The 12,905-nt window shown below is 39.3% G+C and overlaps 1 protein-coding gene across 1 annotated transcript in view; it reads right to left on the bottom strand.

Annotated features, from left to right (window-relative positions):
• LOC143230803 (fat-like cadherin-related tumor suppressor homolog) overlaps positions 1–12,905 on the bottom strand; it is a 236,155-nt gene that overhangs the window by 162,793 nt on the left and 60,457 nt on the right. The window contains 1 exon segment of the mRNA XM_076464964.1: positions 12,118–12,904. Coding sequence (XP_076321079.1) covers positions 12,118–12,904 — 787 coding nt within the window.

Here is a 12,905-nt window from a genome sequence, read left to right as displayed (position 1 = left end):
ATTTGATCACAAACCCCGGCAAACAGTTCGTACCGTATTATCTTGCTTCATTTGGCCGTGTAAGATAACAAAACAGTTCCGAAATCAAATTACATTACTGACAAGAGAAATTCACCAGCGCGTATTTATACACAAAATACGCCTTTTTAAAACACCACGATGACGTTTAACTATTAGTAAAATAATTTTAATGTTTAGCGCAGGTGGTCTTATTTCTAACGTAGAAAGTTAATGGTGTGAGGCACTTAGCCCGGTCAACATAACACATGATATAGCGAAACATTTCTGTTAATAAATTACTTTTCAATAAATTTTTATTCAAGTAGCAGAACGAGCAATCTACCAATCTGTTTTTCAGTGGATATAGGATTGAAATATTATATAGAAATGTTAAGCTTGTTGTTCAGGTACTCTGTAAGCTGTAGTTATTATTAAGTTCTGTATTATTTGTAGTTTCTTAAGATTTGTTTTTTCTTCATTTAACCATACTGTGCGTGCATATTCTGTTACTGGTCTGATATTTTGTTTCAAAATGTTAGTACTGTTTGTGGTTAGTTGATTCGTTGAGTTGGTGTTTTATGGTGCAAAGCAACTAGGCTATCTGCACTAAATATCTAGTGAAAAGCTAAAATTTAAAAAATATATATATTAAAATTCATTAAATGAAATTAAGTTTATTTTTTGAATTACAAACATAAATAGCATTAAATCAAATTTTTATATCCGATATACAACAGTAAGAGAAAAACTACAGTAATACAAGTTGTTTGTTTGTTTTGAATTTCGCCCAAAGCTACACGAGAGCTATCTGCGCTAGCCGTCCCTAATTTAGCAGTATAAGACCAGAGGGAACGCAGCTAGTCTTTACCACCCACCGCCAACTCTTGGGCTACTCTTTTGCCAGCGAATAGTGGGATTGACCATCACATTATAACGCCCCCACAGTTGAATGTTTGGTGTGACGGGCCATACAAGTAGTAAAGGACTCTCTGTAGCTTAATTGTAATTATCATAACTCGCCAGGATGACTAACGGTTAACTTCAAAAATCCGCGTTAGTCACCTGAAGTTGACCTTTCCAGTCCTGGTTTCGAGTTATTTGACATTACGGCCATTTTCTGATTTCACATCAGAACTAGACGGACTTTTAATTCTTAAAAGAATATCACATTGAAAAAAAGGTCTAATGTATAAATTAAAAAACTTAAATAGCATTAAAGAGATTAATGGCATTTAAAAAGTAAAAACATTTCTAAGGTTGACAGTATCACTATCGCCAATAACGCTGCCTGACGTTATGGATAAACATGGGACAAAACATGTTTAAAATGATGCCGTCGTTGAGAGTCGTAACGATGACAAAACAGTAAAATGTGACAGACAACAGTCCCAGATAAAAGAAAACGATGAGCTAAAAAACTGTGACCAATGCGCAGTCTAGTTAGAACAACTTCCTCTTTCCGGTCCTTAGGGAAGCAAGACGGTTTCATTTTAAAAAGCTTGTTTTCACGTTGCTCACTCCAAGTCGACTGTCAACTCGCACGGCCGAGCCTTGAATATAGGACCATAGTCCATGTATGAAATAGGTACACCAGTGATAGTGTCAGAGCATACAGGTTTAGCTGCGGTTTCGGCAAGCCCGTTCTCGCGAATACCAACGTGGCCTGATATCTAGAAAATCTGGATAGAAGTAGATGTTAAAGAGAAATGGGCCAGTCGGTTTTTAATATCGGCGAGAATAGGGTGAGAACTAACGTGAAGTGATTCCAGAGCCAGTTAGAGAACTAAGCGAGTCAGTATAAATAGTGCAATTTCAGTACTGCTTAGCTTCTATGTGATCCAGGGCACCAGAAATGGCATATAGTTCAGCAGTAAACACAGAAACTGCAGAGGGGATTTGCGTGCAACCACCGAACCACAACAAACCATGGCACAGCCCACAGAGTCACCTGATTTCGAACCATCCGTATAAATAGGAATGGGAGGATGGTTCGAAAGATGTTCAGCATATAACAGACAGTATTTCCAATCGGGAGTATTTGCTTTTCTCAGATGAATTAAGGAAAAGTCACATTTGGGGATTGTAATAAGCCATGGTGGGATGGGCTGACCAGTGGATACAGCAACGTTATCCAAGGAAAGACCCAATTCATCCAACTGCGCCTGGATACGAAGGCCAAAAGAAGCAATGGCAGATCGTCTGCTCTGAAAAAGCATGATCCATCGAGAAAGGAAAACACAACACCAGCTGAGATGCTTTGGTAAGCATCGAAGTTTTGAAGCATATAGTAAAGACAGTGGCAAATAGCTGAGGTTCAAAGAAGGTACATGAGACTGTGTGTAAGCTCTGAACTGGTGAAGTGCGAAAAGACCAGGTGCAGAGCCGAAGTCCCTGATGATGAACGGGGTTCAGCATCTTTAAGGCCGAGATCCTGGCAGAGCCATAGACCAGTGATCCATAGTTTAGCTTCGATCGAATAAAAGCACGATATATCTTTAGCATAGAACATCAATCTGCTCCCCAAATGGTGGAAGAGAGTACACGAAGTATGTTCAGTGTCTTGTACATTTAAGTCGTAGCTGCTTGATGTGTAATATAAAGGTCAAGGTTACAGTCAAAGATAAGCCCCAAGAACTTTGTCTTAGGGACCACAGGTAGCACAACTTCACCAATACGGGTTTCAGGATCAGGGTGAATACCCCGTTGGCGGCAAAAGTGCATGCAAACGGTTTTAGAGAGAGAGAGGTTAAAGCCGTTTGCTGTGGTCCACTTCAGTAAACCATTGAGAGCAGTCTGTAGCTGCCGCTCGATATACCTCATGTTTGTTTGACAACTGAAGTGAGATGTGAAAGTCGTCGACATAGGACCCGTTTGCAACGGGTAAGAGGGAGTCGTTCAGTGATAGCATTAATCTTTATACTGAAAAATGCGACACTCAATACACTGCCCTGAGGGACTCCAAGGTCCTGTAAGAAAGAACGGAAAAGTGTCGAAACCACACTAACTTGGAATCGCCTGTGCATAAAATTTTTTAATGAAAATGGGCAAATGTCCACGTAACCCATATAAATGGAGGTCTCGCAAAATGTCATACCTCCATGTAGTATCATAAACCTTCTCAACATCAAAGAATATTGATACAAGATGTTATCGTTTGAGAAAGGATTCTCTGATTGACGTTTCAAGTCAGATCAGGTGGTCCATGGTGGAGCGCTGTCGTCGGAACCCAGACTGGGTGAGCGAGAGGAGGTTGTTTGTTTCAAAAAACCAAACAAGACAAACATTAACCATCCTCTCTATGGTCTTACAGAGACAGCTCATCAAAGCAATTTGACGGTAGTTTTGAGGAATCTTGGGATCCCGCCTAGGCTAAGAGAAAGGTAGGACAATAGCCAGGCGCCAGACATCAGGAAAAACATTCTCCTGCCAGATCCAGTTAAAAATAATCAGAAGAATTGCAAGAGAAGCAGGAGATAGATAGTGCAGCATCTCGTAGGGTACACCATCAGGTATCTATGTACTGCAAGACCAATGAATGGCCAGTTTGAGTTCCACCAGTGAGAGTAAAGGAGCGATTATAGTCATAGAGACAATCAGCTCGAAAGGAAAGAGATGATCGCTCTGCCCAAGTCTTGATGGCTAAGAAGGTGGAGGATAAAGCAGAACTGCAAGACACCTGGCAAAAGCTTTCACCTAGAGTATCGGCTATGCTCTGGGTATCAGCTACTTCCTGGCCGTCAAAGAACAAGGTCGAGGAGGGAACATAATTATATTGCCCACTGACCTATCGAACCTTGTCCCATACGATTTTGGAACTGGTGATGGAAGCTATGCTTGCTGGTCGTAAACTTAATCCAACATTCCTTCTGATTTTGACCTCTTACCCACCGAGCATGTGCACAGGCCTGCTGGAAAGCAATGCGGTTCGAGAGTGTGGAATACCTATGAATATTATTCCAGGCCCGTTTTTGAGCCTTCTGTGACAGGTGGCAGACAAAATTTCATTTCGGACGAGGATATTGTGGAAAACGTGTAGATGTTTTAGGAATACACTGATCAGCTACTTGTATAATACAGTCAGTTACTGCAGCCACACAGTCGTCTATTGATGGCAGAATCAAGATTAATGAAAGAGGGTTCCCATCCAGCTTCCACCTGAACACGAGGGTCGGGTGGCCAGTCTCTCTTAGAATTACAAGAAAATCATCATTGCCTCGTGGGTTATTGTCAACCCTCCATGAAAAGTAGGAGAACAGTGAAGGGGAGAACACTGAGAGATCAATAGTAGTAAAGGACTAGGTGCATGAAAATAAGTATATGAGCCAGTATTGAAAAGAAAAAAATTGTAATCATAGAGTATACGCTCTACGGAGTTACTTCTCCCATGGATATCAGCATTTCCCTACAGGGGATTACGTCCATTAAAGTCCCTTAGGATTAAAAAGGAAGATGGCAACTGTTCAATGAGAGCATCAAGGTCTGATTGATCATATGTCTCTCCAGGCGACAGGTAGAGAAAACAAACAGTGATGGTACGACCCAAGAAAACACGAATGGCTACGACCTCCAAGGGTGTATCGAGTGGCAAAGACAGGGTGGACACATGCTGATCAAACAACAGCGCCACTCCTCCATGCAGTTGTCCATCACACAGCCTGTCATTTCTGTACAAAGAAAACTGTCGAAAGACGCCTGTATTAGCGGGTTTCAGAAATGTTTCCTATAAGGAAAGACCTACAGGATGGTAGGAAGCAGTTAGTGCTTTGACGTCATCCAGATTAAAAGGTAAACCTCGACAGCTCCATTGTATCAAGGTCGCCATTTTTATTTATATGTAGGCAATTTGGGTGTAGAGCCCTTCTGTTTACGACTACGTCTTTTTTCTTTATTCGAGGGATGTCTGTCGACCTCCATGGATCCTGCCCTGGATCTATTGGACAGGTCTTTGTTGTTGGAAGACGATTCCAGTGACTGAGAATGTGAACGATTGATCGTATTGCATCTTCATCGGAAGAAGATGTATCTGAGGAAATGCCTGAACACGGAACCAAAGGAAGTGAATATTGAGGTTTGCTGGAATGAATGTTAGGGGCAGAGATAGGTGTTGTCGTTGATTCATCAACTTTTTGAACCATGGAGGCCAAAAAAATCGTTCTCAAACCATATGAAAAGTCTTTTTACCTCCACTGCTACAGTGGAAATGAAGTGCAGCAGCATACGTCCGAGATCAAGAGGTGTACAGCAACTTTCGAGCCTCAAGGTAAGTAATGTTTTGAATCGTCTTCAAACGCTGCACCTCTTTTTATTCCAACCAGTTATGGCAAGAACGAAAGTGGGATGGGTGAGAGCCACTAAGATTGACGCAATGAGTGTAATGGGCATCTTGGTCCTTGCCACCGCAACGAGCACACGTCAAGGAACCACGACGTGATGTCTTCGAGTGACCGAACCGCTGACACTGGAAACATCTAAGAGGGTTTGGAATGTATGGCCTTACCTTGCAATTAAGATAAACTGGTTTATGGTGGCAGGTGAACGCAGTGATGTAAATGTTAAAATGAGGATATTAGTCGGCATCTTAATTCCATCTTTGCGAGTGGAGATACGCCTCACTGCAGAAACTCTGAGTGGAGAAACCAGCGAGAATCACTGACTCAGGGATGTTCTTCAACCCCTCTCAACAATAACTCCTCGTAATAAATTCAAAGTAGCATGAGGTGGAACCTCATTAGGTATATTCCCAATCGCCTTTGAATGTAAGAGGAGTTCACTTTGTTGAGATGTGGATGTTTACACCAAGATGTCACCAGAGCAAAGCTTTTTGACTTACTTTAGAGAACCAGCAAGTCCCTCTAGCCCCTTCTGAATGACAAAAGGAGACATTTTCCCTAAAGGTTTGTCTGAAAGAGAATATAGAATACGAATATGAGGTACAGGTATTACAAATTTTGAATATTGCTGCTCAGAATCTTCAAGACGTGGTCGTTTACCTATGGACTGTTTTTTCATTATGTAAGATTTTATTTGAAGGATCCATAATAAAAAAATAATTTTTCGGTTCCCACTGACCCCACCCACCATGGAGCCTTACGAGAGGACGCACTACAACGGCAAACAAGAACACTGCAGCAACACCAGTAATTCCCAAACACCATCACCAGATACAATGCCCACAACACCTGTTGAGAACATCCAACACTGGTACTTGGTTGGCCCTAGCCCGAGTGGACCAGCCGATTGACCCCCGGAGGGCCACCCCAAGGCCACCTGCCTACAGGAAGTCAGGATCAAAGTGGTATGGTAGGATTGGACCTCTCAACCACCGGCATCTACACCTCCCCTTCACAGGTCACCACGCACGTGGGTGGATGTCTAGATTCCAGAGGAGGTAAACTGAAAGAACAGAACCTTCCCTGGGAGGTCCCCTCACCTCGTACAGGAATCCACAGCAAGGGGTACTGTTGGTGAGTGTTCGTACATTTTTGTCTATTAGTCTTTCGAGTTAGTTTGTTCGTTGCCACATTTCTTTCGTAATTTCGGATATATGTTGTTGTTTTTTCCGAGATAATTTTGAACCATATGTTAAACCTAAAACTTTTGCTGACGAAACGATTTCAAGAACTCCGTTCAGGTATAATTTAAGAGAGTTTTATGTACTTTAAGCAATTTTGCAAATAATATTAATTTTGATTTCAGTATATTAATTTTAATTTATATTTTTGACAGAATTCAACTATCTGCTTTAAAACTGGTTGTAAACTGTGTCTCTAAGCTCTTCGAGATGGCATCACCATCAGCAAACTCTGAAAGTAAACTACAACCAGTATCATTTAAAGGCATGTCACTTACATACCAGATATACAGAACAGAATTAACTGTCCCTCTCTGAGGAACACTAGCCTCTAAAGTATAGTACTCCGAGTAGGTGCCCTCAACATTCACTCTTTATTTTCTGTCGTCAGGAATGATGGATAACCACCGCATAACTCCTGTTGATAATTCTAGTTCGTTTAAGTCAAACCTTAAACCATACAGTGTCAAACGCTTTGTCGATATCGACAGTGCGTTTCTTTTGATTAAAGATATATATTACGGTTTCAGTAAGCTTTATTAAATGATCAGTTGTTTGTCGAAGTTTCCTGAAATCATTTTGAATTTCCGATAATTTTGAAATGTTATTAAGAAAATTTGATATCCTATTGCTACATATTTGGTCTAATATTTTGCCTAGACAACTAGTTGAACTGATCGGCCTGTAATATTCCGGCTTATTCTCCGGTTTTCCTCCCTTCCAGAACATAAGGCGTGCGATTCGTAATCTGAGGGTCTCGGGTTCGCATCCCCGTCGCACCAAAAATGCTCGCCCTTTCAGCCGTGGGGGTGTTATAATGTTACGGTCAATCCCACTATTCGTTGGTAAAAGAGTAGCCCAAGAGTTGGTGGTGGTTGGTGATGACTAGTTGCCTTCCTTCTAATCTTACACTGCTAAATTAGGGACGACTAGCGCAGATAGCCCTCGTTTAGCTTTGCGCGAAATTCAAAAACAAACATACAAACAAACAAACCAGAACATAAGTACATTTGCTTGCTTCAAAAAGGTAAGCATATATCCTAGATTTAGGGATAGATCAAATAAAGCTGTTAAGTACCCTTTCTTTAACACTATTTCTTCTATTTTATCTTCTCCTGGAGTTTTTTGTTTATTTTATGGATAGAATAGCCCTGAGTTTAGTTATTGTATTTAACTTAAGTCTAAAAATTGAGGTGTGGTTTGAATTTCGCGCGAAGCTACACGAGGGCTATCTTCACTAGCCGTCCTTAATTTAGTAATGAAAGACTAGAAGAAAAACAAATAATCATCACTACCCACCGCAAACTCTTCGATTACTCTTTTACCAACGAATAGTATGATTGACTGTTACTTTATAACGAGCCTACGGCTGAAAGATCGTGCATGTTTAGTGTGACGAAGATTTGAATACGCGATTCTCAGATTGTGAGTCAAGCGCCCTAACCACCTGTAGATGTCAGACCCTTAAAATTGGTCCTTAATAGGTTTTTGGAGGCAGATGAAGCATCGTAAAAGTCCTCTGAAAATACTGTATTCCTCCTGAAAACCAAGTTTCTTAACCTTATTTTCAATAGAAACAACGGCCATTTCTAAGCTGTGTATGAACTAATTTCAAACTACGCAACAATCAGAAGAGTGTAGTCGGTATATTACGAACTGATTAACATGGACGCCCTATTTATAAGCAGCGTTAAAAACAAAAACATGCATCGAAAAATAAACTTTGAACAAATTAAACACCTTTTCACGAGCCCAAACGCAACACTTCTGTAACAGGGTAGTTAAAGCTACATCAAAATAACTTATGGAAGGCCCGACCAATCATTGTCCTGCTTATTACCAGTTTGTTTTTGGTTTTTTTATTGTTGTTGTTTTACGACTGTTAGCCAGAAGCGACAACTCAGTCAGCAAAAAAATATTACTTATACATGTCATGATTAATGTACATATGGTAAAAATAAATCTTGCTCACTACTAACTCGTGTTATAACAATAACCTTCTCCTCCGAGAGGGGGGGAAGAGCACATGACTTATTAACTTAATCACTCTAACAGTTATATTCACGTGATTATAGAAGATTACCGAGTAAATTACTATTAAGTAACACTAGTAATACTAATTTGTGTTTATTATAGTTTAAAACCTGCCTTTATGCCGTTTAACAAAAATGTTACAAAATAGTTTAAAAGGTAAACGACAATAATAACTGTCAAATACTGACGTATGCCTAAAACAAGGTACGTGATCATTGTTCACTAAAAACGAAAAGTTTTGTTATTTTCGTCACTCTGTGTGCTTTCTTGCCATTTGTACAGGTCTCATTTATATATTATTGTTATTATTATTCAAAATTCATTCTTTCTTTTCACATTATACGGGAAAATAGTTTTGTTGTTTTTTTAAGTCAGTCCTATTGCTACCGTAGAACGGAACAGTTTTGTTGTTTTTTAAGTCAGTCCTATTGCTACCGTAGAACGGAACAGTTTTGTTGTTTTTTAAGTCAGTCCTATTGCTACCGTAGAACGGTTTGTTTGTTTCAGAATTTTCACACTAAATCTTAAGATTCCAGCGTCACGGTTTCAAAATTCAGAACACGTTTATGTGGCAACCTGTTACGAATCACAAATCCTCGGATTCACAAAGAATATTATTTATGTTCCTTATATTACACGATAATCTTCTAACTCTTGGCAGACATACACAGACATTTGGACCCTAATAGCTTGCTATTTATTACCTGATCAAACAAGAAAGTTCACGTGCCAAGTTTAGGACGTAGTTATTCGCTTTCTAATTAATATGCTGATAGACAAATAAATGGGCGTGTATTTTTCAACTAGCTTCTCAGTTCATCACTCGAATAAACGACAAAATATCCCATGCAGGATCTCAGTTAATCACTTACCTTTACAAGCCAAATTACACGCTGAATTTCGCAAATACGGTTGTGTAACACTTAAGATATTTATCTCGTAATACAGCTCTCAGTTCTTCACCTTCACGTAATGAGAAAATGTCAGTTCAAATTAAATCGTATGACAAGCGTATCAACACTTAGCGGATTCTTAAGTTTTGAGCAGTAAATTGGTAACCGAAGTTCGTCTATTAACCAACTACGGTAATAATTTAGAAACCGTTATAAAATAAAATTTATTTTAAAAAGCGGTATCACATACCTGAGAATAAACAGCCACAAAAAGTATCGTAAATGGCTCAAGCTTCGACATAATTAAACACCCTATGGTATACAAATCTGGCAGAGTAAGAGTTGACTTCAGCTAAGACGGTGTGGTTGACCTTTGGAAAGGATTGCCTTCAGATGTTGTAGGATCAGTAAATTTAAGTGAGTTTAAGAATGATAAGGGCTGGCTTTAAGGTTTGTTTAGTTTAATTTAGTTTAAGAAGCATCTCACTCTTCACGTATTTATAGGACAAGGTCGAAACCACAAATATCACTGACTCTTGCCACGAGCTGAAAACACGTGTAAATGATAACCGGATCCATTCAGTAGACTGGAATAAAATATACTTACTTCTATTCGCCATACATTTCTTTTCAAGTAAACAAAAGTAGAACAGAAACAGCATATAATTAAGGATTAAATTCGTCTGGGAAAATTGTAAGAGCACGTGACTTATCTTTCCATCCTATTACAAGTAAGGCCCGGCATGGCCAGGTGGGTTAAGGTGTTCGACTCATAATCTGAGTGCCACGGGTTCGAATCCCGGTCGCACCAAACATACTTGCATTTTCAGCCATGGGGATGTTATAATGTGACGGGCAATCCCACTATTCGTTGGTAAAAGAGTAGCCCAAGAGTTGGCGGTGGGTGGTGATGACTAGCTGCCTTCCATTCTAGTCTTACAATGCAAAATTAGGGGCGGCTAGTGCAGATAGCCCTCGAGTAGCTTTGTGCGAAATTCAAAACGAGTTCAAAACAATTCACAACTATAAAACAAGTTATATGAATTTTACACAGACACTAAATGAACGATATATCCATTTAAAATACAGACATGAGTAATAATATTCATACAATGAATTTAACAGTAATATGTCTTTGAAGATCACCACCATAAGATAATATTTAAATCATGTCATCTCCTATTGGCTTAACACGTTCTACTTCATATAACACAAAAATGTCTCATGCTTATGATAAAGGAGAATGACCATTGATTAAGTCGCCAAACTAAATTACATCTACTCTTTAGTTCTTTAATGAACACTGAAACGTTCAATATTCATGTTTAGCTCAGAAGAGTTTCGTGGGGAAATCCGATCTCTCCACATAGCTGTAAGACAGGTTGTTAAAAACAAAGTTAATAAATATTGGAACCCCAACATCACGTGAATTTCTCACCTGAGTGTTCCCACAGTCGGGTAGACTCAAAATTCCCTAACTAAAATTATCATGTCAAATTAGAGAAATTATTGGTCATTTCATAGAAATACGCGGATGTAATTCTATTTCTTTATGTAAAACAAACCAACTTTACAATAAAAGCTCGACTCCGCCTGAGAAACACTATTACTACCTTTGATAATGGATCCTAAAAAAATTCAGTATAATTGGTCTGGAACTAAATTATAATATTGCATTATAAAACTGCCCCAGTCTTGCATATTACGCAAAATACATGAGCAAGTGCACTCTTCCACATTTGAATTTTTCTGGCCGGAGATATAAAATTCATTTACTTTTTCGTTAAAATTTTTGAATTCCTTGACTGGTGGGAACATTGTCTGGTATCAGGCCTTCTCGAAACAAGATATGCGAAGTCGTGAATTTGTAAACCTACGGGGTAAGTTACTTGTTAAGGAGTTACAGCTTCACGTGAATGAACCCCAGATAAACTCGATGACGCATTTCCTTAATTAACAGCGTCAAATAAAGACACTTATGTCTGCGTTAACCCAACACTTTCTTTAGGAATAAGAATACCTTTTGCATTTAAATATATTCAATACAAAATAACTGTGTTACAATGATATAAAACATGTCGTGACGTTGTAGTTAAAAACAGAATATTTTTTATTTGTGTTATTCCACTTAAATACTTTCGGTTGGCGCTAAAATACATTCATAAACTTGTCGAACTATCTTCATTGAAAACGTTCACAGCGTTCTCTGCGTCGAGATACACACAGCTATTATTACAACATCAATGGTCATAACACAAACCGCCTCGCCCTTTCAGCTACGTAACACTTTTTTCACATTTAATTCTAGCTTGGACTCATCCAAGTTGTGCCCTTTAGGGTAATGGAACAAAAGGCGGCGATGAAAGGCATTTTTGAGATTAGTAGAATCGAATCTCGCTATAACGTGGAGCACCATCTTGTGACATTAAATGCACTGTTTTGTATTGATTACGAATAGTGTAAGGTTTTTCTGCCAAAACTTTAAAATATTTTATATTCTAAAGTAACGATAAATACACGTTTACAAAAGTCTTCATCATACTTTACTAAGATGTGTTATCAAGTGTAGAAATGTCGCAGTAAACTATAACGCAAATTTGAAACAATTATTACACTTACCTTGATCATCGATTGAGAACATGCCCATTCCATCATCTCCGTTGATGAAGTATGTCACTTTGTTATTTAAGCCCTCTGCATCTTCGTCACGGGCGTTCAGCTGCATCACGAAAGTACCTTCTGGTTGGTTCTCTAGTACTTTCCCTACTTCCACAAAACTTGGAAACTTGGGTGGATGTTCGTTTTCATTCACATCTTGTACTTCCACGAGCAAAGAAATACTCGAGGACAGAGGAGGATTCCCTTCATCACGTGCAACGACGGTTAAGTTAAAAATTGGTCGACTTTCGAAATCCAGTATACCTGCCAATCTGACCACGCCCATTTCTGGATCAATCTGAAATGTGTCATTGACATTGCCCTCTAGTTCGTAATGTACTTTCCCTTCCATACCTAGATCAGGATCAAGAGCAGAGAGAATCATAACCACAGACCACAATGGTTGGTCTTCCCTGATCTTGGTTTGGTAATGGCGCTTACTAAACCGTGGCCGATTATCATTCACATCCAAAACCCAAATGTTAACCACAGTAGTAGATGAGAGAGGTTGTGTAATTCCTGTGTCGCACACGCGTACTTTAAGGCGATAATGGTCAATCTTTTCTCTATCGAGTGTTCTATTTATAGTTAGGAGCCCACTAACTTCGTCAACATGAAAGTCTTGAGTATCTGTGACTAATGAAAAGTGAAGTTCTGCATTAAGTCCTCTGTCCATGTCTGAGGCACGAAGCCAAACAATTCTCGTTCCAACTTTGGAATCCTCCTTAATATAAAAAGTCATACGAGGT

This window comes from Tachypleus tridentatus, chromosome 10 (assembly GCF_004210375.1).
Source record: "Tachypleus tridentatus isolate NWPU-2018 chromosome 10, ASM421037v1, whole genome shotgun sequence".
NCBI classification, from domain to species: Eukaryota; Metazoa; Arthropoda; class Merostomata; order Xiphosura; family Limulidae; genus Tachypleus; species Tachypleus tridentatus.
This window is presented reverse-complemented; position numbering and strand designations above follow the sequence as displayed.